Source organism: Felis catus, chromosome A3, assembly GCF_018350175.1.
Source record: "Felis catus isolate Fca126 chromosome A3, F.catus_Fca126_mat1.0, whole genome shotgun sequence".
In the NCBI taxonomy this organism is placed as follows: Eukaryota; Metazoa; Chordata; class Mammalia; order Carnivora; family Felidae; genus Felis; species Felis catus.
The window spans coordinates 45,400,117-45,426,892 of record NC_058370.1 but is presented as its reverse complement, the minus strand read 5'-3'; the positions used below and the strand labels follow the sequence as shown (position 1 = coordinate 45,426,892).

General features: G+C 39.5%; 1 protein-coding gene across 7 annotated transcripts in view; it reads left to right on the top strand.

The window, feature by feature from the left end:
• Window positions 1–26,776, top strand: part of RALGAPA2 (Ral GTPase activating protein catalytic subunit alpha 2) — a 324,755-nt gene that overhangs the window by 208,994 nt on the left and 88,985 nt on the right. For 6 of the 7 annotated variants that reach the window (XM_019826890.3, XM_045053931.1, XM_019826892.3 and 3 more), the window contains 3 exons: window positions 1,612–1,735; window positions 3,675–3,830; window positions 9,887–10,045. In XM_019826890.3, the coding sequence (XP_019682449.3) occupies window positions 1,612–1,735; window positions 3,675–3,830; window positions 9,887–10,045 (439 nt within the window). Of the gene's footprint in view, window positions 1–1,611; window positions 1,736–3,674; window positions 3,831–9,886; window positions 10,046–26,776 lie in introns of those variants that run through there. The other variant, XR_006595409.1, reaches the window with a different exon arrangement.

Sequence of the window (26,776 nt, the reverse complement as noted above, 5' to 3'; positions counted from 1 at the left end):
TGTTATACAACCATTAATAATTTTGTCATACAAGTACATGGTATAAAAGTGTTCCCACTCAACAGTTGTTTTACATGGTGACTTTTATGTTACACATATTTTACATGATAAAAATTAGTGTTCACAAATATTTTAAGTGAAACTTATCAGTTCCAAAACAGGATATAGTGCCTTCTCACTTAATATGTGAAAACACATCCTGAAATAGTAACAGCTGTGATTTCAACATTTAGGCCAAGAACATAAGTGAATTTTTTATTCTTCACTTTCTATATTTTCTAGTTCTTCTTTTCAGTATGCTTATTTTATGTAAACTATGGGGAAAATGAATAAGCTACCTAGATAAGTAGAAGGAAAGTGTTCTCCTCCTTGATTTATTTTTATGACTTTTTAGTTGAGTTTCATTTCATTCTGCTTATTAAGTAGAAACATAACTCCTGAAGAAGGAGATATTTGTGACTATATTAAAATCTGGAGCCCAAATTCCACCAGTATAGATATCTAATCAGATTGTAGTGTTGAGATGTTGAACAGTTAAGACAATAGAAACATTTCCATATTGCTTGAGCTCTTGATAGTTTTTCAGAATGCAATGCAAAAATAATAAAGATGGAACTGCTCTGGAGGTGGTAATCCAAAATTTTAGAAAATAGAGACTGGAATTAAACTCTTGGGATGATGGGCCATGGAATGAGTGGTTCTCATTGATGAAAACTCCGTTTGAATTAGCACAGTGCCTTCATCCCTAAACTATCACCAAATTGCTGGGTAAAAGTCTAGTTATTTTGACACTTCCCTGCAGGATATAATTTGTGGAAATTGGTTATTAATATATTTATAGCATTGGATTACTGGTCAACAGAGATTTAACTGAGCAGCTACTATGTGCCTATGACCATGCTAGATGTACAAAAGGTAAAAAGGCAGGACTCCTTTCCTCAAAGTGCAGGCCATGTTTACTTGGTTTAATAGCAAAGTGCCCAGAGTCCATCGTGGAGGAAGTGGGTGAAGGGTTTATGTGACCTAAGAGGTTTCCCTGGACATCTGTCCACCCTACCTTACTCCCTCAGATTAGTCAGAGCAAGGAGTGGGTACCTCTTCACAAAGAAAGTGTTCTGCTTGGAAGACGTTTCTGTTTCTTATAATAGTTTATAGTTTAGTTTATAGTTCTAATCAGGGAACCAATATCCTTATCTCAAAGTGTGGTAAGTGAAATATGGGCAGTGACATAGATCTGTTCTCAATTGATATCTATGTGAAGCGCTTTCACATATATTTTTTTTGTATATCACATGTTTGAAAGAGTAATCTCAAGAACCGGACTGCCCTGCTTCAGTTCCCTGTCTCCTGCTTGCTCTGTGTGCTTTCTGTTTAATTTTCTGTGCCTCCTTTCAACCACCTCTACAAGGGAAGTGGTGATAATCACTTGTCTCTTTAGAGTGGTTGTGAAGAGCCAAAGAGATCACGTGTTGAACCTCCTTAGAACAGTGACTGACCCCTAGTAGATTCTCCGTAAATATAAGCTTTATAGTAGGAGTCATGCTGGCGGTTGTATAGAAATAAAATTTTAAATCTAAGAATTCTAACTCCTTTAAATTTAAAATTTTATAGCCGTGAAACACACAAAATTGCAGTGTTTTACATTGCTGAAGGTCAAGAAGACAAGTGTTCTATCCTCTCCAACGTAAGAGGAAGCCAAGCATATGAAGACTTTGTTGCTGGGCTTGGATGGGAGGTAATTCATTTCATTTCAGAGGTGTTTATTGGCCAGCACTATATAAGGACGTGTATAAGCTAGACACCAGTTGTACAAGGTTTTGTATTCAAATCTAGCACATGTAGCATGTGCTACATGTATTGAATTTGACATCTTGTGTTAGTTGCATTTCAGTACTTCTCACATGAACTTTTGTTTCCCTTTAACTTTTCATAATATTTCATTCACTTCTTGTCAGAATCAAATAGATCGGCTCACTCAGTCATAGACAGTTTGTAGTAAGAGAAGACAAATATGGGTAAAACAGCAATGGCTTGGCCACAGTGTAGAGATTGGAGAATTAAGCAGTGGCTTGATGGGTGAAAACATGAAGAAAGAGCTGATGAAGTAAAAAATTGGCATGAAAATAGAGTAGAGTAGCTTTGATGCTTCAGCAGCCAACCTGTTTCCCTTAGGGAGATCCCAGGATGACTGATATTGAAAGAATATGCTATTTCTTTGCTAAATGATGCTCATACAGACATATACATTTATACACACACACACACACACACACACACACACACACACAGTCTCTAGGAACATAAATCTAAAGGAAAATATATTTCTAGAATCTAAAAGAACTCAGAGTGGTTATAATGGAAACAGCATATCTGAAATAATTTTCTTATTTTTCCTTACTTTTATTTTGGTTTTTCGGTTATCTGTGCTGTGAGAAACTCTCTGTATGCCTAAATAAGACTTGTCTCTGAGAGCTGAATGTTAGTAAGGAAACTAATATGGAGATGGGTACAGGAGAAGCCTACATCTAGGTGAAAACCATGTACTTTATAAAATGTAAAGTTGATTTTAGTCTAAAAGAGTTATTGCACTTCAGTAAATTGTCCTTCTTACTAATAAGGTGACTTCTTATTTGCTGTAGACTATAGTTAATCATTTAACTAATACACCATTTAAACCACACATTCTTAACTAGAGTTTTTAGAAAAAACTTGAACATTAATTTAGTGTATATATTGATGGTATTTGTCACAAAAAAGATTCTTCTATTGCTTTTTTTTCATTTGTGTTACAACAGGTGCTTTACTGAAAGAATTCTAGTTTATGAAAAGTTTTAAAAAAAGAGAGAGATCCTAGGCACTAAGAAGTGAGCATTCACACCACAGCTTGAAAAAGAATAACTCCCAGACTAGCAGTAGTGGTGTAAATCAGAAAAACCCCTTTGAAAGACAGTTTATCAATGGCTGTTAAATTTTAAAACATCTGTGCCCTTTAATATAACATCCCACCAAAACATTGCTGGAATGGTCCTTGTGGCTTGACCACACCAGCTGTGTTTGAGAAAGCAGAAAATCCCATAAATCCATCAATAGGGTATCTCTTTGTGTGTGTGTGTGTGTGTGTGTGTGTGTGTGTGTGTGTGTGTATTTATGTAAATACATATATGTATGTGTATATATATGCATATATACATCTACACATATGTATAGGATGGGAAAAAAACTAGAGAAATATGCACCAAACTTTATGTTTATTTTTGAGTGAGAGAGAGTATGAGTGGGGGAGGGGCAGAGAGGGGAGACACAGAATCCGAAGCAGGCTCCAGGCTCTGAGCTGTCAACACAGAGCTCAATTTGGGACTGGAACCCATGAACCGCGAGATCATGACCTAAGTGGAAGTCGGGCGCCCAACCAACTAAGCCACCCATGCGCCCCAAGAAATATGCACCAAACTTTTGATGGTGATTTTCTTAAGCTGGTAGGATTTCAAAGCACTTTCATTGTTAATGTTTCTTTCATATTTTAATTTTGTCTAACTTAGTATTACATTTGTTTGTCATCAGGAAGCTATAAAAATGAAAGTAATTAGATTGCTCAAAAAATGGGCATTCCTGCTAGGTGAATGAGGATAACTGATGCCTGACTCTCATTCTTTCCTCTTTGTTACCCTCATCAGGTGGATCTCTCAACCCACTGTGGGTTCATGGGTGGACTTCAGCGCAACGGCAGCACGGGGCAGACTGCCCCTTACTATGCTACCTCGACTGTGGAAGTGATTTTCCACGTTTCAACTCGGATGCCATCAGACTCAGATGATTCACTCACCAAAAAGGTAAGGAGCCTCTTTGAAGACCACACTTAGCCTCCCTGGTTTGTGGGTGAGGATCTCCTAGTCCAGATCGAAGGCCTTGGCGTAACTATGCACTGAGACTGCTTTCCTCTGGATGCAGCTTCAGTATTGCTCTTCTCAAGCTACAGTTGTAGTTTAATCTGAAATATCTAGCTTGGCGCAAACTGGATAAAGAAACAAATGAAAAGCAATCAATCATTTGAGTCTTAAATGCTGAGATTAAGATTTAGGAAAAGAAAGGGGCTTAAATGTTGTTAATTTTGGGTCTTCTCTCACCTGACTATTAACTGACAGAAAATAACATAGCTGACTTCTCAGGTTGGCAGAGGTCATAAGATGACCCTGTACTGATGGAGAGCTGAGAAGGCCGGCACCTCTCAAGCTTGCTGGGGGCAATTGGGCAACATCTGCGAAAATGACAAGTGCAAGTGTGCTGCAGTCTAAGGTTCCCACCTTCGGCACTGACCTCGTCTCTCTTTCAACTTGGACCTTCTGGATGGTTTTCTCTAGAATTCAGAGGAAACCTCCTCCACTCTGAGGAACCCCCCTAGGGGAACATGATGCTGAACTTTCTGATATCCATGGTGTTCACTTCAGGTGATTCTCTCTTAGAGGTGAGGAGTTCCTTAACAGAAGAGGAATCTTAGTCTGCGAAGCAAGCCTAGAAATCTGACCCACTTCTGTGAGTTTCCATATGAAAGGAACAACTGTAGCTAGCCTGCTAGTGGGTGGCAGAGCAAGCCTGGAATCCTTACCTCACACCCACTCTCTTCCTGCAAGGATACACGAAAACTGCAGACAGCACCTGAGTGGATGGGAAGGCAGCTTATTCGGGAGCTAAGTTTGCCATTGGAGGACCTACTGTGTTGGTTATAGCCAGGGTCTGGAGACCAACAGACCTGGGCTTAACTGTGTATCCAGTTACTAGCCCATGCCTCAGTTTCCCCATCTACTAAACGAGATTGAAAACAGCCTGTGTGCCAAGGTTGTTGTGAAATAAATGGATAATGCCTGTGAAACTACTTACCATGGTGCCTAGTCTAAGATCTCTAATGGTCAGCCTTCATCATTGCCCACCAGTCTAATTGAGTCTTTTTCCTCCTGACTCATTAGGAGGTGATTGATATTGGCCAGCAGACCCCACTATTACCTGCCTCATCTCTTTTCTCTGCGGTTTTGCTTTTTCCTCACTGCAGCCCCAAATGTTTAGATCACCTACATCGGGGATAGTGGTGCTCATAAAACTTCAGAACTCAGACTGTGGCACAATCACAGACAACTTTCACAGTGTCCAAGTGTCTGGGATGTGCAAAGCATGATGGGCTTTCACTGTCTGGGCCACCTGTTAGCATGGCCTTCCACTGGCCGTGTGTTGTTTCCTCAGCCATGGAGGAGCTGCCTTAGGTCTTGGCCTCCCTGGTGGTGGCGTTCTTAGTGAAGGAGACCCTGCTCTATTTCAGATTACCAAGAGTTTAGGCAAGGCTTACACATCCTTTTTATTTGTAGTACCTTGTAAATTTCTGCTAATCCGCAAATGTGTTGCCATATTCTGATTTTTTTATGACTGAGAACTATTGTTGTTAATAGGTTTACTTAAACTATTTTTTAATTATTTCCTAAGTAGGATTGTCTTTTTTTCTTTCTTTCTCTTTCTTTCTTTCTTTCTTTCTTTCTTTCTTTCTTTCTTTCTTTCTTTCTTTCTTTCTCTTATTTATTTTGAGAAAAGACATCGTGTTTTCTTGATACAGTGCCTTACTATATAAATAATGTTGCAAGGCTTGGCCTCGTTGAAAGATTCCCTACTGTAATAATCAAAATTCAGCTGATACCTTTTGCAGCTCCTAGATTTAGCATCATTAGTGACAAACTCTCTTTATCAGGATGTCTCACAGCCAGACTGAAAATCAGTCACAGTTACAGCAGCCCACAGTTCCTTGTCTTATTCCAACTAAATTGTCCCTAACAGCTTAAAAATGAGCTGCAAAATTCTAAAGTGATTCATGCTCTCTTCTGCCCCTGTCATGGGGGCACTTTTTCAATTCTGCAATCCGGTTGCAACCCCATACTGAACTCTTGATCCTTCACTGCAGAAATTTGTTAGCTCTAGCTAGATTAGATTTTTCACAGCTAATCTAACTGCTGTAGGGGTTTGCAGAGTGGGGACAGAGCTGTGCTATTGGATTTGTCCAATTCATTTGACTCCAGGACTATAATTGCACTTATGTCTTACAAGGCTTTTATAGCCTCAGGCTGGCCAGCCGCATAAAAAACAAATTGGCAGTGATACAGTACAAGTGAAAAGGGATGAAAGGCCCACATTATCAGTCTCTAGGCAGCACTGTTCTGGCAGGAAGTTTCTTGGTTAATTTACAAATAAAACTTAGATTTTAGGATGGGCACACTGTCAGCTGAACAATGGGGATGTCAGGCCTGACTGTTACTTAGTAAAAGTAGCAGCCGGGCCCACTGAGGAGCAGGAATTCTTCAATCAAACAGACGACTCCTTCTGGAGCCAGCTGGCGATGTAATGCAATTAGTCGGGAAAGGAGGTCAGCCTATTAGGTGTGTACCATGACCAGTGTCACCAGTGCGTGCCGCCTGGCAGCAGCAGGCAGAATGGGCCAGGCAGAGGGACTTTAAAACTCTGTCAGGACGAGAAGTGGCAGGACATGGGGTTGATTTCTTAAGACTTAAGAACCCAGCATTTGTTCCAAGCCTGTTAAGCATCCGCGCGTTCTGGAGCCTGTTGTGCAACTGAAGCAGTAGCTGGCATGAATGACAGCTCCATCCCAGGATGAGACTCATCAGCCTCTCCCAGATTACACAAGTCGTGCCAGCTTGACTTGCGTGCATGCAACAAACTCACTGGTGGACTTCAGTTTGGGGGCCTCGATTCTGAATTCTCCAAAACTCACAAAATGACATCTCTGTAATGAAAGCCCCTTTAAACTGAGCTTCCAGAAGCTTCATGGAAGTTTCCAGAGTGTTCCTTCATATTCTGACATGGTGGACAATTTGGCCAGGTTAGTTTTACTTGTTTCACCTGCTTGTGTTCTTGTCCGAGGTGGAAGAGGGCATGTGTTTGCTCCTTGCTCCAGATATATCAGTCAGTGGGTCCTGTGGCCTTAGCTCTGAGTTTCGCGAGTTAGCTAATGAAACTATAACTTGTCCAGAGATCTGGGGCACATGACATTGAAAGCAGATTTGAAAGAATGAATATTGTATCATTGCCACACAAAAATAGCCTTTCCTTACCTACAAAAATGCCACACTGGGAGGACAGGTCTCCCTGGCTGTGGTTCTGAGACTACAGCCCAAACAGAGTTATGAAAGACTTGCTTGGATTATATAATTGAGGAACCTATTTGAGAAAGGCACAGTAAGTGCTAAAGTTCAATAATAACTATACTTACCTAATGCCTTGCAGCTTATACTTCTGGATTGAGAGGAGCCATCACAGGCGTTAGGGTGCTGGCATTAGGTGGTAGCCCCACATTTGAAGGGTATTCAGTAGATATGTTCTTCCCATTCTGACTTTAGTGCCAGCATTATATCAAGGGGCATATAACCACCTAGAAGGTTGCTTCTCTTTATAGGATGAGAGTAGCCCCACTATCACAATTACCTTCTGCCGGTCTAAATTCCTCCCAAAATTTCAGTTTGATACTATTCCTATTTCCCTTGAAAACATGCCTCTACTGTGTTGCTGGTGATGCTGGCTACCATGTTTTTACTCCAAAAGGATTGAATTTCAGGAGTGTGTTGTGAGGGCCTGGCATGTTCTATTAAAAAGGAAAGAGAAAAGAGAGGTGGAAATAGAGAAACATAGAGAGATGTTCAGTGTTGCTGTGAGAACCCAGTGTCTTTTTTTTTTCTTTTAACTATTTATGGGTAGTAATGGGTTGGCTACACCTTTCACCTGCTACCCTTCTAGCCTTTACATGTCAGAAGGGAAGAAGAAGAAAAAAAGAATCATACTAGATAATTTTATATTTAGAAAGTCTTAGGCACCATTAAATTGTTCTGGATCATCATGACTCGTACTGAATACCCACAGTTACATTTGTCCCAGAGTTCATGTTCAGAATAGTTGAATCGGGCACCCCTCACTGTGGGGGCCACCTGCAGATGCACCTGTACCTCCCTAGAGCAGAGGTACTGGCATAAGTCTTTTAAAAAAAAAATTGACTTAGGGTGCCTGGGTGGCTCAGTCGGTTGAGCGTCCAACTTCGGCTCAGGTCATGATCTCACTGTCAGTGAGTTCGAGCCCCGCGTCGGGCTCTGTACTGACAGCTCAGAGCCTGGAACTGTTTCAGATTCTGTGTCTCCCTCTCTCTCTGCCCCTCTCCCACTCATGCTCTGTCTCTCTGTCTCTGTCTCTCTCTGTCTCTCTCTCTCTCTCTGTCAAAAATAAACATTAAAAAAAATTGAGAGTAAAAAAAAATTGACTTACACAGTCATTCCCAGAAACATGAAACAGTGAAGAATAAGAAAGCATTGCAGCAAACCAACTTCCTTTAACTTTGTAAATGGAAAGGAGGCCATGTTGGGGGTCACCTTGGATTTTTCTTTTGTGGTCAAATAGTCTATAAAGAAAATTGTATTTATGCGATCATGTTTTAAATATATGGTATTCCAGAGCATCCCCTTTTTTGCATTTTTTTTCATGTTTTGTATCTTAACACAAAACGAAAACATTACCTTTGGCACAACATCCCTGTTTGATTAACGGTGCCCCTGAATTTAGTCATGTTTGGGGGGGTTCGTCTATTAAATAAGCTAGGAAGCCAGAAATACTTTTTTCGTGGTGGTAGATAGCATTCTTCTCCTGCAGTGTGTGGGAGAACCAAACCTTAGATTTTCCATAGGTGTCCAAGGACCTTCACCAGTCAGCTTTTATGGTTGTAGCACTTCAATTTTGGCCAACATTTTAGTCTTTATAATCTAGTTTCTTTTAGTCACATTTTCAGGCTTATTTCATCTGTGGCTTTCTCCAGCCCAGGATGTGCAGTCATTATGCAGGAGCTTTATCAAAGACGTTCTTGCGTCTGAAGAACTTGGCCCGGGAGGAAGTCTCAAAGGGCCCCTTCCCCTGCTCAGAGAGGCCAGGAGTCTCTGACTTGTTTTTGGACTTGATGGCCTCTTTGTGTATAAAATGACAAAAACAGTGGGCCACACTATCTGAGCTGTGGCAGTACACCTGGCTTAGGTGGCTGTGAGCAGTAGGAATGGCACTGAGAGGCCTGGCCAGGTCCCCAGGCCCGCCATGCTGCTCACTGTTCATGTACCTTGTATAGGTGCTGCCTTTGCCTTCCTGAGCCCCATCTCCTCCTTGTCACGTAACAGAAAGATGATGTCTCCTGCCTCAGAGACATCTGCTAAAGATGTCTCCTGCCTCAGAGACATCTGCTAAAGAAAATAATACATGCGAACATACTTTCTGGATAGGAAGGCACTCTTTGAAGGCTAGGTACTAGTGTTCTTATTAAATTGAAGCCGTATTTATTAGTTTCTTAAACAAAGGTAATTTATGCAAACTTTTTCTTAAACCTTTGTCACAAATCTAGTTCTTATACATTTGGTAATTGTGTTAGAGTGGCTTATGTTCTCTTGTATTCAAATTTTTTTCTTAATAACCATCGAATTAAGAATGTTATGAAGCCGTATTGTAATATGGAATAAAAGGATCATGTTGTTAATTGTTTAGAAACATGCTCAGCAATATGAAACATAAGGCTTTAATGCAAGAGTAAAATTCAATTTAACAAAATCCTCGAAAAGGTCTTGTCCCCATCCAGGCATAACGTACCTTCTGTGCTTCTATGCATCATCTCAATGCTAGTGTAGTTCATAAAAAGTGAGAGGTGTTTTCATGTACTTGTGTTTTTTTTAATCCTCATAGAAGACAGCGGTGTTATACCTTTGTTTGGTAGTGAAATACTTTTGCCTCTGAGTATTATAATTCAATTTGTAAGCCACGACCCCTCATAAACTGCTGTTATCACTCTGATTAATAAAGAGCCAATTGGCCATTGCAGCTTCGTCACTTGGGGAATGACGAGGTCCACATCGTCTGGTCTGAACACTCCAGGGACTACCGCAGGGGCATTATCCCGACTGCCTTTGGAGACGTTTCAATCATTATTTACCCAGTGAAGAATCACATGTTCTTTATCGCGATCACGAAGAAACCCGAGGTACGTTTTCACCGCATTATCGCTCTGACTCATACAGCATTTGCCATACAATTCACTGTTTTTGAGAAACAATGATATAAATATGTTAAAGGGGACTTTTGTCCAACTGGTGAATGTCTCACATGTATCTGAATTACACATGCTATAAAGAAATTCAGTATGAATTGAGATTTTCAGAGTATCTTTCCTCATGAGCACAGAATTCTGTATTTTATTACTAGACTCTTTAAAAATTAGAACATAAACACATTCATGATATTTTAAATGTTTTAAATTTAATTTTTTTTAATTAAAAAAATTTTAATTTTATATCTGGCACACATTGATTAATAATAATAATAATAATAATAATAATAAAAAGAGTTGAAAGAACCCCATGTCACATCAAGCATTTTGTGGCTGGCCACGGGTACAGAATTCGACCTGGCATGACAAACAGGCACTGCTCACCGAGCCTCTGACTGCTGCTAATAGGGGTCAATCCTGAAGGATTGCAGGCATGTCTGTGAAGAGGTTAGGCTTCTGCAGCACAGCCCATGTGATGACTTTTAACAATTGAAGCACCTTGCCACCGGATCAATGCAACCATGTCAATTGGTATCGATCATGGGAATGGCTGGAACAATCCAATGGTTATGTGCCCTGTAGTAAATTGGCTGGGGCTTCGATCCTTGCCATGCCTTTACTGGTATTTTAGCCATGCTTTATATAGTGACTTGTTTTTGTGTTGGAATTATTAATAGAAGTGTTCATTTTTAAGTTTTTAATTAAATGTTAGGCATAGTTAAGTCACTCTTCAAGAAAACAACTTCATGCTCTAGCTTGGTATTAAGTGTGATCTTCATTTTTGTTCCAAATTGTTCTACTAAAGAGGTTAAAAGTTACCATTCTAAACCCTCTGTTTTTGAGCTTTAAAATAAGCGGTAACTGTCATTTACTGGGATTTTAATATAATCTTTGGTGTTAAAGCTGTAAGCATTAAAGAGCTAAGAAATGAAAGGTGCTTCAAACCAGAGCTGGCTCAGAGTAAAAGCTGTTGGATATTATTACTATTACTGCTGTTATTTTTCTATTACAGTCACTACCATGAAAAGAGAGTAAATAATGAATCCCAAGTGTAACATGCTTATCATTTCTCAGTCTAGACACAGTGTGGGTCACCTTCTGAATTCAGGAAAGTCTCACTCTGGCCGGTGAGGCGCCTGACGTAAAGAAAATCCTCTTTTCTATTCAGGGAGTGAAGATGCCTCAAGTTCTTCATAGTAAATATTGGTGTTATCTTTCTTTTTTTTTTTCTATTGTTTATTTCAGAGAGGGAGACTGCACACATGCGTGCATAGGAGGGGCAGAGAATGGGATACAGAGAGAATCCCAAGCAGGCTCCATGCTTTCAGCATGGAGCCTGACGTGGGGCTTGATCCCACAAACCATGAGATCATATCCTGAGCTGAAATCAAGAGTCAGACACTTAACCGACGCTTTGGTGTTATATTTGATTCACGTTTTTGTGTGTGTGAAGTTTTCACTCTCGTGTAAGAAAATGGCTCTAAGTGCTAATAACATTTGTGTCTGTCCAGGAAGAACACTAACGTTTTCAGCAGAAAACATTAATATTAGATTCAGTGTCCTATAGCTTCCAAATCGGGAAAATGTGGTTCTTTAATATTTAGTATGGATTAACTGGCTTCATTAGTTCATTTTCAACATGGCCCTGTAAAACATCATTTAGCATCCTAAAAACATCTCCTTTATTTTTGTAGTAAATAAAGAAATATAAAAGGTATTTCAATTCATTTTATAGTGTGAAGAGTGACACTTTAAACTTTCTTTGAAAGTGATTTTTAAAAAGGTATTAAATTTTTAACACATGAAAACAAGTACTAACATACCTTTTTAAAATTTCTTTAGAGAATGTAAGTTTTATAAATTTGGTCATAAATTTTGACAAGATGAATTGAGCAAATCGCTGTCTTAATATTTCAATTCAAAAAGCCTAAAGGGAAGAAGAGAATAATGGCCAACTGGAAATTTAGCGTTATCCCCACATTTAAAGTACAAACCATTACAATGTAATAAAATTAATCCAGACATTTCCAGGGCAAGTGTGGCTGACCTTTTGTTCACCAACCACTGACCCCAGGGTGAATGCAAGAGGCTTGTGGAGGGAAAGTCTGTTTGTTTGGCTTCAGTCCCTGGTATTTAAATTGCATTCCCTAATCAAATGAAAAGGCTGTCCTCTCTATCAGGTTACAGAATCCATGGCAACATTTGGCCTTTTATATCCATAATGTTAGCCTTTTTGTTTGCATCTAAGTAGAGACACCTGGAGCAATGTTAACATTAACCGATTTAGCATTAATAGCTTCATTATATAAGAATTTCTGATCAGATAGCTGTTACTTTTGTTATATTGCTTCAGCTTGTATTGTTGTCATTTTTTATCTCCCTGCTTGGCAACCAGGCAATGATTTGCAAATTTTTTTTGTCTTGATTAATTAAGCAATATAATTATCAGTAACCGTGATGCAGTCTTTGCTCAACAAAGCTTCTGAGAGAAAACAATGGTAAGTCTGTTAGTATGAATGCATTCCACGCGTCCCAGATGCATGAGGATATTATGGACAATGAGGGGAAAGGCCGCCTGTGAGCGAGGACAAAGGGTGCCACGCAGACTCGACACACTGCACATACCGCCAGGGACATGCTGCGGGCTCCCTGGGACACAGACGCCTCGTTAGATTACAGCTAGTCAGCAGAGATTAATTCTCAGCCATTTGGTGCAATAATTTACCCATTCCCCAGTCTTTTAACTAGTGCTCCTCACTGTGGAAGTAAAGGCTTTGTACTCAAAAGGTTTATTTAACCTTGCCTACTTTTACGGGTCTCCACCAAAATTGTTATTTTTGTTTAAAAATTGTATTGATGCAGCCACTTGAAATTGAGGAATATGATTTTGGAGGAGGACAGGATTATGCACAAGTTTCAAAAATTGTAGGTAGAGTCAAAGGCATTTCTTTTAGCACCTGTATATTTCAGCTGAATATAGTATGACTCTGGTCTAAGTCCATTTATTTTACTGGTCTCTGGGCAGCCATACTTCTCTAAGAATAATTTTAATCCTTTTTTAGGAGGGGGGAAAAAAAACCTCATCAGTACACAAAAGTCCTGCTCATTGGGTAGAGTCATGCATATTCAAATTGTACTTTCATTCACTCAGCCTCATTAATAGCGTATGTAATAATGTAGGGCTATTTGTAATACAAGCTCACAGGCAGCATTGCTTCCAAGTCCTTTGAAATTTAACATATTTCGCTTTTTCATTCCATACACCTCCCTTAAATATACAAATTATGTGCCTGGCAGAATCCGCCTCCTCTTAATAATACACAGCACTTGCGAAATGGTATGTTGAAGAAATGTGGGTGTGCTTGTGTGAGCACAGAAAACCCTTGCATCTGAGAGGCCACTCACTTCTTGAGCTTTTTATTGAACTTAAATAAATAAATAAATAAATAAATAAATAAATAAATAAATAAATAAATATCAGTGTGTTTAGCCACATGATTTCATTGCTAAATTACTTTCAAAGTAAGTTCACCTCTATAAACATTGACACAGTAGTCTTTGGTCACAGAAAAGAAATGTGCTGCTATCAGACTGGGCTTTTTTTTTTACTTCTACTTTTATTACTAAGTCAGGGAAGATTTGCATATAGAGCAGAACATGAGTGCCTAAAAGTGTTCTGTAAAAAAGGGGTTCATAAAGCTTCCATATTGCAGTGAGGACCCGTGTTGCTTTTCTTTTTCAGTAACTGAAAATAATTTTGATGCTCAAAACATTTTTGCCTTTATGAATTTGTGAAGGTAGGTTTCAGTGTTTCTGTCATGTTTACCTCCAGGCACATTAGTGACTGGCTAGCGACTGGCCAGAGGGCGGATGTGCTGAAGCAGCCTTGACCGGGAGCAGTTAAGACAAGAGGCAGCTTTGGTGAAGCCAAGGGTCCTCTTCATCACCTCAGCCAGAATGTCGGTTTTGTAAATGAAAAGACGTGTTAATGTCCTCCAACCTCTACTTTCTTGGCCCTGGTAGATTTGGACGTGGGAGAAAAATGGATGATTCAGTCACTTCTGAGCAGTATAGGCAGGAAAGAATGCTGGGAGACCGGGTAGGGGGCCAGAGTTCCAGTTCCTGTGCTGCCACAAGTGGGTGGGGTGTCTTGGGCAGGTCTCTTAATTTCTTTTGACTTTTATTTCCTCAGCTGTAACACTCACTGGGGACAGGGGTCTCTCTGTAGTCCTTTTTAGGGATTTTAAGTGCCCCTTTAAGATGATGGGCCCTGTTGGATCATCCTGTTCCCAGATGCCTGTCCTTTCCCCAAGCTGCCCCAATTCACCACGTTGCTATCAAGGTGGTATTTGGCTTCCTTGCAGGCTCAGCAGCTACTGGGAGTGTGTGACTGTATGCACATGTGCATGCGTGTGCACATCCCTCTTTAGGAAGGCAGCTAGCCCAGGACCTTCACCTGGAGCCAGTGCCTAGAAATGCTGGTTAAGGTTGATCCACCAGAAATCATAAGGGCATTTGCAGATGCAAGGTCAAGAATGGCCAGTATTTGCACCTGTGTTTGAAAGGAAATCTTTTACTAGCGTGGCTTCATTATGTATGGACTATGTTTCGCTGCAACATGGTTATGGAAATTTCTTTTTATTTCATATGTGTAATTTTCTTAAATATTTGTCTCAACCCCAACCAAATAACCTTTTTGAGATTAAGTCATATCCTTTAAAACACTCTGGGAAACTCTCAGGGAAAATAACTTGTTAACTTCCTAATATGTGAAGAAGCATTTATTTTGAAAGAAAACTGAGGGGCACCTGGGTAGCCCAGTCAGTTAAGCATCTGACTCTTGGTTTCAGCTCAGGTCATAATCTTGCAGCTTCATGGGTTCGAGCCCCGCATTCGGCCCAGTGTTGGCACTGTGGAGCCTGCTTAGGATTCTCTCTTTTCCCGTTTCTCTCTGACTCTCCCCCACTTATGCTGTCTCTGTCTCCCTCAAAATAAATAAATAAATAAAAAGATAACTGAAAACACTGAATAACCAGAATTTACTGAAATACAGTATTTTTTTTAAGATTTTATTTTTTTACGTAATCTCTACACCCTACATGGGGCTTGAACTTACAACCCCAAGATCAAACATCACATGTTCTACTGACTGAGCCAGCCAGGCACCCCTAAGATACGCTATTAAATGGGTTACTGCAATAGATTCTGTTTTGGTAATTTATTGTTAATTGTTATTGGGGCTTTCTTAGTAAAGGAATGACATTGGGAACTTGGGGAAAGGCAGCTGTCATTTGCAGATGTTATATCAAAAACAAATTTCTTCTCTACTTCATTGCCACTCCTAATTAGAGGAATTCCCTGGATACAAGGGATTTATATTATTTCTTTTGTCCAGTTTTTGAAAGACTATCTGAGTCACCCACAAGCAGTTGCCAAAGAATAATAAAGAACATTTATTTATAAGATAAGCCTCAATACAGATGGAAAAAAATCTATAGCCTATTATTAACTCTGAGCTCCTGTTTTATCCTTTACAACAATTTGGCTATTGAGAATTCTTTCTGCATTGATTTCTCTCAAAAGTTGGCATTGTTTTCCCTTTTTTTTTTTTTCAGTTGTCCTTTGATATATACGTCTCTCTCTCTCCTTTGCCTTATCCTTATCCTCCCTCCCTCGGCAGCCAGAGCCAGCTTACATGAACATACACCGAGTGGCAAATGGTAGAGCCCGTTTTGTGTCAGAAACCAAGACCTCTGAGCTGCCTCTGTAGGAAGGGCCTTCTGGACAAGAGACCAGACGTGTTCTCCCCATCCTTTGGTCAGGGTGTCACAAGCACACAGAACTCCTCTGTGAGAAGGAAACAAGGCCACTGCCCCTGGAATCCAAGAACATATCCTGAAAGGCTTATTTTCTGTGCTGTCCTTGAAATTCATTAGCTTGTTGTTTGTTGTCGTAGGGGGTTTTGTTGTCTGGGTTTCTTCATACGTACTTCCATTACAACTGCGTGTCACTGATTATGGACTGCTTTTAGCATAAATCATAGGAAGAATTGCACTTACTGGGGCGCCTGGGTGGCTCAGTCGGTTAAGCGTCCAACTTCGGCTCAGGTCATGATCTCACAGTTCGTGAGTTCGAGCCCCGCGTCGGGCTCTGTGCTGACAGCTCAGAGCCTGGAGCCTGTTTCAGATTCTGTGTCTCCCGCTCTCTCTGCCCCTCCCCTGCTCAAACTCTGTCTCTCTCTGTCTCAAAAATAAATAAACATTAAAAAAAAATTAAAAAAAAAGAATTGCACTTATTATCTAAGGAATATATTTAAAATTCTTTTAAGTGTGGTGTTACTAAAAATAGGAAGGGTTATTCTTTCTTATTTTTTTATTTGTTATAATTGTCACCTGGACTGGGCAACGCTGAATAATTTTAGACTGCAAATAGCTCCTTGATTTTCCTCTTTGGAATAAAGATGCCCACTTCCCCTAACCCTGCAAGTACTGAGGAGAGACACTCATTTGTTATAATTAGTAAAACTAATAGTTTCATCCTTCTTTGTTCCTGTCTGAGTCTCCTCAGGTGTGACTCTTCCTCTGTTTTCTAGGTGCTGATCTCAAAATAGGTTTAGCCAATCTTTGCAGTTTTTACATCTCTGTGTTTTAACTGTGGAGCCTTTTCTCAGACCCACTAAATGGAAGAAGAGGTGTAGCAGCAGAAGCCTGCTCAAGACCTAAGATCACACCATAGTCCTTTCATCCTGGCCTTTCAGGCATCTCCATGAAGCAAATGATAGCCAGTCACAATGTGACCTTGTTCTAGAAATGTACAGGGGGACAACAGACTTGGTTAATGGCCAGTGGTCAGAGCCTCAGGATCTGGACGCCTTCTGTCAGTCATTCAGGCAGCATATCTATTAAGGCTGCTTCATGCCAGATACTGTGTCAAGGGCTGGCAATCTCATACTCCCGGAATCCCAGTTTTAGTAAGGGAGACAGCCAACAAGTAAGTAAGTAAACGGTTCAATTAGAGACTTTCAGATAGGAGCTTTGGTGTTATAAAGAAGATAAAACAGAGTGATAGGATGGACCAGAAGGCGGCTGCTTTAATTCATGTAGGGTGAATTCTAGTTTCCAATCCAGCATGTAGGGAACTTAGAAGTCATCACTCCCATTCTAACAACATGAGAAAAGCTGAACAAACTGAAAATCAACAACTCTTCTTTGATGCATCAGAGAATTGAAGTCACAAGGAAAATCACTGCTCCCAAAATTGTAGTGACAGAGAGTCACAACTTGCCATAGCAGAAGGCCAGGAACAGAAACCCCTGGGGAATCAATGACAAGATAGGAAAATGTCAGCTCTAGTTTACCGATTGCTGGAGGCTCCATGCACACAAATTTGAGAGTTAGAGTCAAGAGGGGCCTGGTCTTTGGGAGACCCCCACACTTTTGTGTGTTTTCCCTCTAGGAGTCCTACCACTTTCTCACAAAACCTACCACTTTTCTCACATGATGAGGAAAAACCCATCATGCTTCAGTAGAGGGAGGGAAAGAAGCCATTTTGAAATACACCTAGAGCATTCTGTTCTTCTGAATGAGATCTGTCCTCAAGAGGAAGTGTTTTACCAGAGCCTTACCTACTGGGGTTTTACCAGAACCAACTCAAGCTCCCTCTAGCTTTGCTGTCTCACATAAGGAGGAAGTATGTGTGTTTGGCAGGGAGTGGGAAGCACTTGTGAAGGTCCCAGCCCAGAGACACAGGCTCACTGAGAGACTGAGACCTGATCATGGGTCTGTGGGACACTTCTTCCCCACACCTTATCACTACATCAAAAGGACATTTGTACACTAACAACTGAAAGAACCACACATCTAAGACCTTGTTTAAGAGGGACAGGGGAGACAAAAACACGGGCATACAAGGAGATTTTAGCCTTTGACACCATCATCTGCAGCTTCAGCAGACAATAAAGACAGCCTAACTCCGAGACAGACAAACATAAAGTGTCACACTAAAGGCTGATTTACTTCAGTTCCTCTTACATGGTATATTCTATTTAGCTTCCCACAAAAAAAAAAAATTACAAGGCATACTAAAAGTCAAAAACAAACAAACAAACCCAGCTTCAAGAGACAGAGCTTGCAAGCATCAGAATCAGACTCAGATTTGGCAGAGATTTTGAAATTATCAGACCAGGAATTTAAAATAACTATGATTACTGTGTCAGGGCTTATAATAGAAAAAGTGGACAGCATGCAAGAAGAGATGACCAATGTAGCAGAGAGATAGAAACTCTAAGAAAGAGTTGAAATGCTAGAAGAAAAAAACACAGAAATGAAGAATGCTCATCCATCAACTGGACAGCTGAGGAAAGGAACTGTGAGCTTAAACAGAAGTCAGTAGAAACCTTGAAACTGAACTACAAAAGGAAAAAGGATAAAAAAAAAAGCTGAGCAAAACATTGAAGACCTGTGGGCCAATTATAAAAGGTGTAATATACACCTAATGGGAATACCAAGAGGAAGAGAATGGTAGAGAAGAAATATATGAATTTATAAGTAAATATACTTTATATAATATATTTTAATATACATGAGAATTTTTCAAATTAATGACAGATACCAAACCACAGATGCAGAAAACATAGGGAATAAATACCAAGTAGGGTAAATACTAAAATATCTATACCTAGGTATATCATATTTGTACTATATGTTATAAATTGAATATTTGTACCCCTCTAGAATTCATTTTTTGAAACTCAACCCCCAAGTGTGATGGTATTTGGAGATGGGGCCTTTGGGAGGTGATTAGGTCATCAGGGTGAAGCCCTCAGGAATGAGATCAGTCTTAAAAGATACTCCAGAGCATTCCCTTACCACTTCCTCCAGGTGAGGACACAGAGACAGCCATCTGTGAAGCAGGAAGCAGGCTCTCACCAGACACCAAGTCTCCTGACATCTTAATCTTGGACTTCCCAGCCTCCAGAATTGTGAGAAACTAATTTCTGTTGTTTATAAACCACCCGGTGTATGATACGTTGTTATAGCAGCCCAGACTAAGGTACTACCAAAAATCAAAAACAAAGGGAAAATCTTGAAAGAAACCAGAGTTAAAACATAACTGTAGAGGAGCAAGCCCAAATATTACAGTGGACCTCTCTTCAGAAATCATATAAGCAAGAAGCAAGTGGATTAAAATATTTAAATTGTTGTGAGAAAGAAACCTGCTAGCCTAGGATTTTGTGTCCTTCAAAAGTGAAAGAAAAAATAAAGACTTTCTCAGACAAAACTTAGGAAACTTGTGGCCAATAGACCTGCCTTACAAAAAAAAGTTAAACTCATCAAGAAGGAAAATTATGCAGATCAGAAACAGAGATCTACTTTAAAAAGGAAGAGCGTTAGGGAAGAAATAAATGAAGCTAAATGAAATCTTTCATGTTTCTTATTCTTAATTGATCTAACAGATAACTGTTCCAAATAAAAATAGCAACTATGTATTCAGTGATTGGATAAGTAATGAATGACAGCGACAGTTATGAGGATGGAAGGGAAGAATTGGCAATGCTCTGTTGTAAAGTACTTGTACTGCCCGTGAAGCAGGATAGTGCTATGAAAGAGGACCTGGATTAGTTGTAAGTGTATATGTCAAACTCAAGAACAATCACTGAAAAAAGTTTTTTTAAAAAAAGGGTATCATAGATATGCTAAGAGAAAAACTGGAATTATATAAAATGCTCAATAAAATCAGAGAAAGCAGAAAAAGAGTAGAAAACAACAAGAGGAGCAAGTGAAATACAGTAACAAATACGGTAGATATTCATTTAACTATATCAGTCATCACTTTACATATCAAGAGTCTAAATGTACCAATTAAAAGAAAAAAGACTGTCAGAGTGGATTAAAACAAAAACAACAAGATCCAACTCTATGTTGTCTACAAGAAACCCACATTAAATTATAAAGACACAGATTAAAAGTAAAGGGATGGAGAAAGCTATCCCACACTAACCCAGATCAGGACTAACTGTGTTAATGCCAGACAAACCCTGTCTTCAGAGCAAGAAAATTATCAGGGATGAAGAGGGGCATTACAAGTGGGCAGAGAAAGTTCCTTTAGGGGGTGATGTTTAAGTTCCCCAAGAGATGACCCTGAATGGAGCAGGAGCATCAACCAAAGAGGACAGAAAGAACAAAGTCCTTACACAGGACATGAGCTTCATGAGTGAGGAAAGCTATCTACTGGCCCTGGGATGGGGAGAGGAAGGCTGGGGGAGCTGAGAGCTTCCATGGCCCCATGGTGAGGATGCTGACCTTGATGAGCTTAGAAAGGCAGGCAGTCTAACCACATTTTTTTTTCTGTAAAACAGGGACAAAGTGTTAGCCTCATGGAATTGTTGCAGGAATTATATACTTTATACATACGTACACACACACACACACACACACACACACACACATTGAGCACTGAGCTCATAACCTGGCCCAGAAGAGGGAGTTTAATAACAGTAGCCCCAGCCATTGGGCTTATCATTAAAAATCAAATATTCCTGGGCTCTTTAACCTCTTGTTCTATGATTCATTTGTTATTCTGTCTTGATATAACCTCTTAATTAATTCCAAAATAGATCAGTTAATTATGTATATTTAATCTCCAGTTACTAAAAATCATAGATTCCAAAGGCATCAAAGGAGAAGTTTTAGGCCCAGTTAATGAATCAACCTACTATAAAAGACATTCATAGATATGCCATGATTGTTCCCTAAGGGGACTTTCTCCCTATTTGGAAGTTCTTTTTCTGTGTCTACCCCAGGCTCTGCAAAATAGAATGTAAGTCTGTTTTTGCTTTTCTTTCAAGAAACCTGTCCAAGTCCAATGAGCCATTTTCCAGCTGGTCCCTCCTCAGAGAGCATTGCCCTTATAGAGTTACACGTTCGCAGAGGACACTGTCATGCCTTCCCCTTTCCTCATCTGTTCTAAGGGAACAACAGATGATCTTTAAGGGCTCTTCTACCTCTGCCATCAAGGATTCCAGGACCTGCTACAGTTTCTCCCTCTGGGAAGTTCACAATCCTGTAGTATGAACTTATGGACTGAAAGAGTATATTTGGACCCATAAAGTTATGCTTCAGATGTCAGCATCAGTGACAGATAGATTGGTTAAAAAATTGCATTGAAGTACAATAACTTTCCCACTGGCAAAAACAATAGCAGTTATGTTATTCACCAGAAAGACTGAGTCCATAAACTGAAAACTTTATTAAAATTTTATAAAAAGTAAAATGTGTTCAATTCTAAGCACTCTCATGTGCTCTCTGGTTCCATGGGTCTTGTACAGATCAATTCTTGACAGGAGAATCCCTTATTGACAGGCACTTTTGCCTTTGGAGTAACTGGAGTCGAGCTTCTCCAGAGGAATATCCTTGGCCACGCCATGGAAAGCCAGCACTGGTCAGCTTAGCCCCATGGCTATTCTTGAGTCTTTTCATTTCTCTCTGAGTGGTACTGATGCTCCACACATTCCCCTAGATACCTGTTGTAGGTCTTCCCAGTCCTCAAGTGCACTTTCCAGCCTCCTCTCCTGCCTTTCTCCCTTTAGCGGCCCTGCCTCTGACTTCCCACTGGGATACAGAAAGTCCCTCCACCTCTGTGTGCAGTCGTTTGCCTCATCCAGCCACAGTCTTTGTCTTTACTTCCCTATAATGCATCTAACACCAACTAATGCTCGGCAAGATTAGCACCTCCCAGAATACATTGTGGGGACACCACCTTAGCAAAGGGAGCCAGTGCCCCCTCACCCTTTTGGCTCTGCTTTCTACCATTTGTCTGAGTGTCCCTCTCCTTTCACACATCTCTGCCAATACCCACAGTCATGACAACCTCCCACACTATGGCTTCTGTGGCGTCTCTCAGCTAGAAGAGGACTTTCTGCTGTTCCAGAACATTGTATCTGTACCCATCCTAAAGCTTTTTTTTTTTTCCTTTTCCTTTATTGGCCTTCTTGAATGTATAATTTTATCTCCCCTATGAACTGTTTATGCTTAAGAGTTCTGACTTATTTACCTCTGTATTCCACTACAGCCTTACTGGGACTTTGATCAAAGCAGGCAAATACATAACTAGTAAACAGGAAATCTGAAATCTCTTCCCTTTTGACCCAGAAAGATTCTATGTATTCTTCAAATTTTTCAGGCAAGAGTTTGGAGTCCTATAATCCATTTTCCCCCAAAACTATCTTCTATTATTTAGAAAATGTATTTGTATAATATAAAGATTAAAATATATGGAAATAAACAGTCTCTTCCTCAGAAACATAGCTTACACTTTTCTTAAAGTTTTTACCCTTATCTCAATATTATACGGTTTTCCTACCTTGTCTGTCATTAAGATAGTACTATTTGCAAGCCACTTCAGGGATTAATATAGCATTTGAATGTGTCAGCCACTCTGTGAGGGGAGTAGGACATACCATGCCTCTCCTGGGCTCTGAATATGTCCATATATGTAAGTGTAGTAAGTTACCAAGGAGACTTGGTTTCTTGGCAGCCAAACCAAGTCCAGAATTTGACTCCTGGTTGTCTCGATGTCTTTGAGCCCAGAAAGGTGTTCATTTTCACACCTGTATGTGGATGCTCATTAATGAAAGGCTGTTCACATTTTTGTGGTTCTGTGTACACATCCTGTGTACACTTTACAGGCATATGTGTGGAGTCCAGCAGAAACTCGAAGCTGACCCTGTGCATTGTCACCCTCCTCTTGCCTAATAAAAGCAGTGCCAAAAAGCTGGGTGCAAAAATCATGGCCATATTTTTGTTATCAACACAAGCCCCCAGTTTTCAAAACGGGTTGTACAACTGACCAAACTGGGCAAGTCAAGCCACCCATACTCTGCACATATAGCTCCCAGTGTGGCCTGGATCTCAGTAGATCTGCACGTGGCAGTGTTGCAGTTCTGGAAGCTAGAGTTATCCACGAGGAACTTGAAGAGAGCTCGGTTGTTCACTACCTTGTTTTGGAACATCAAGATGTCTGGACTGAGTCTGTGAGATATTAATTCCCACAAATCAACTGGAGATTCCAGCTCATTTTCTGTGTCCCAAAGATTCTCCTTTGCCCTGGCTGCAGCAGCTGGATACCTCCTCGTGCTGGCACGCTAAGCAGTATTTCAGGATGAACTTCAGTGACATCACTTCTCCACAGAAAAAGCTTTCTCCACTTTCATGATATCTGGCTGAGAGAACCTGGGTGGTTCTGGGCCTGGACGCAGGCCTGTTAAGGAGAAAACCACATGGGCTACACTTTCTAGGTTTGTGCTGCCTCTCCCAGATGTGATCGGGACTCCACAGGCATCTCCTAACTTGCAACTGGTGAGGAAATCTTACTAATCTCAGGCTCTGGTCATCACTCTGGGAGACGGCAGTTGTGAGTCAGAAACTTTAGTTTGTTGTGAACATACATGCGTGATGGATGAAATGCCAGGTTATGGTTCTGATTATTAATTGTATTAGCCTTTTTCCAAAGAGCCAGCTTTTGATCCTGGTTATTCTCTCTGTTGTGTGTTTATTTCTATTTCATTTAAGCCTACTTCTGTCTTTATTATTTCTTCCCTTCCAGTTTCTTTTGAATTATTCTTTTGGATTTAAATATTTCTTGAGGTGGGTGCCTATCTCATTAAGTTTCAGTTTTTATTCCTCGCTCATATGAGCATTTAATCCCACTTATTCCCTGTCGTTACTGCTTCAACATCTAATATCTACTATTTTCATGATTATTTAACTTGACATACTTTTAAGTTAGTATTTTTGTTGACCCCTGAGTTATTTAGAAATACATTTCAGGGCGCCTGGGTAGCTCAGTCGGTTAAGCGTCCGACTTCAGCTCAGGTCACGATCTCGCAGTTCATGGGTTCAAGCCTCACGTCAGTCTCTGTGCTGACAGCTCAGAGCCTAGAACCTGCTTCAGATTCTGTGTCTCCCTCTCTCTCTGCCCCTCCCCCACTTGTGCTCTGTGTCTCTCAAAAATGAATAAATGTAAAAAAAATTTTTTTTTAAAAAAGTATGTTTCTTAATTTCTAAACATAGATGTTTGTGCTGGGTATTCTTGTGTTGCAATTTTTTTTAACTTAATGTGTCTTTGGGCACAGAATATAGATTGTATGATTTCAGCCCCTTGAAATTGAGACTTGCTTTACGACCTAGAACAGGACTCAGCAAAGTTTTCCTATAAAGGATCAGGTGGTAAATCTTTTAGGCTTTGTGGCCCACAGAGTATCTGTGACAGCTATTCAACTCTGCCATTGCAGTGTGAAAACAAGTATAGGCAATATGTAAGTGAAGGACTGTGGTTCTGTTCCAGTACAATTTTATTCTTGGCTGATTTTGAATTTCATATAATTATTACATGTCACAAAATATCTTTTTCAACCGTTGAAAAAAGGAAAAACCATTTTTAGCTTGTAGGCCTTACAGAAAAGGCACCAGGCTTGGAAATAGGCACCATAGTCTGTATTTGTGGATCGCTGGCCTAGAATATGGTCAGTTTTTTAAAACTGTTCTGTGCATGCTTGAAATGGATGTGTCTTCTACAATTGTTGGGTGAAATATTTTGTATGTATCCATGAGGATGAGTTTGTTATTGTGTTGTTCAAACTTTCTATATACTTGCTTGTTTTTTACAAAATATTTTTAATATAGCGTTAATAAAGAAAAGGGTACAAATTATAAGTGTACAACTTGATGTTTTCAAAGCACATTATTTAATGCTTCCCAGATGTAAACATAGGATATTGCCAGCCATCAGAAATCTCCCTACACTCCATCCCAATCACTAATCTCTCAAAAAGGTAGCCACTTTTCTATTTTGACTTCTGTCACCATTGATTGGTTATACCTGTTTTTGAACTATAGATGGAATTACAATATGTGAACTTCTTTGTGTCTTTGTTTCTTCTTTGTTTCTTTCACTCAGCATAATATTTGGGTCATTCCCATGATGTTACATGTAGTTGTGGTTTGTTCATTTCATTACTGTGGAATTTTCTATTAGTTGAATATACCACAAATTTTTCATTCATTCTCCTGTTGATGAACACTGAGGGTATGTCCGGTTTGGTGAATATATGTGACTTGCCTTTTCACTTTCATTATGAGCAGAATGTTTTACATTTTTATTAAGTCCAATTTATTTTTTTTCTTTTATGATTGGCACCTTTTATACCCTAAGAAACCCTTGCCTGACCCAAGATTGTGAAGATTTTCTCATATATTTTCTTCTAGAAACTTTGTAGTCTCAGCTTTACTGTTTTGATATATAATCCATCTAAATGTTTGTGTGTGATATGAGGTAGAAGTCAAGGTTAGATATGACTATCTGCTTGTTTCAGGACCTTTTTTGAAACAGACTTCCCTTTCCATATAAAATTGATGTGCTGCCTTTATTGCAAATCAGTTGGATCAATTCTTGGGCCCTGCATTATGTTCTGCTGATATATTTGTCTTTCCTAGTGCCAATGTTATTATATATTAATTAGGATAATTTTATAGTATGCCCTGAAATTAGGTAATATAAATCTTATTGTCTTGGCTAACTTAAGTTTTTCCATTTTAATATGAATTTAGAATCAGCTTATCTATGTCTATAAAAATAGCTTGCCAAGATTTTTATTTGCTTTGTGCTGTATCTATTGCTCTCTTTCAGCAGACTTGACATCTTAACAGTGTGGAAACTTCCAATCCATGAACATTGTACATCTTTCCATCTTTTAGGTTGTCTTTGTCTTTAATTTATCAATGTTTGATAATATATATATCTTTTATCAAATTTATTCTTAGTTATCTTATGGTTTTGATGCTGTTATTATTTTTAAAAGTCTTTTTCTGGGGCACCTGGGTGGCTTAGTCAGTTAAGCATCCGACTTCAGCTCAGGTCATGATCTCACAGTTTGTGAGTTTGAGCCCTGCGACAGACTGTGCTAACAGCTCAGAGCCTGGAGCCTGCTTCAGATTATGTGTCTTCCTCTCTTTCTGCACCTCCCCCACTTGGGTTCTCTCTCTCTCTCTCTCAAAAATAAATAAACACTTTTTTCAAGTCATTTTCCAATTGTTGGTGGCTAACATTCAGAAGTATAATTGATTTGGAGGGTATATTATATACTGTGACCTTTCAAAATCCAGTTGTTCTAGTTAAATTCCTTTGGATTTCTCATGTTCATAATCATGTTATCTAAATAAATAACTTTACTTCTTTCTAATCTTTAGGTTCCTTTTTTCTTCCTTTCTTTCTCTTATTTTCTTTATTGTAATAACTAGGACTTTCAAAAATGTTGAATAGAATATGTGACAGACATCCTTGCCTTTTCAGATCTTAGGTGGGAAACATTTAATATTTCACCATCATTTATGTTACAGGTTTTTTTTTTCCTTTAAGATTTCATCAAATTGAGAAAGTTCTCTTCTATTCCCAGTTTTTTGGGAATTTTTTTTAATCATGAATGAGAGTTGATTCTATGTATGTTTTTTCTGTATGTATCAAGAAGGTCATACAGTTTTTCTTCCTTATTTTATTAATGTAGTAAATTGTATTAATGGATTTATCATTGTTTAACCAATCTTGGCTTTTTATGGAAAATACTACTTGGTCAAGATACAGTGTCTTTTATATATATTGCTGTATTTAATT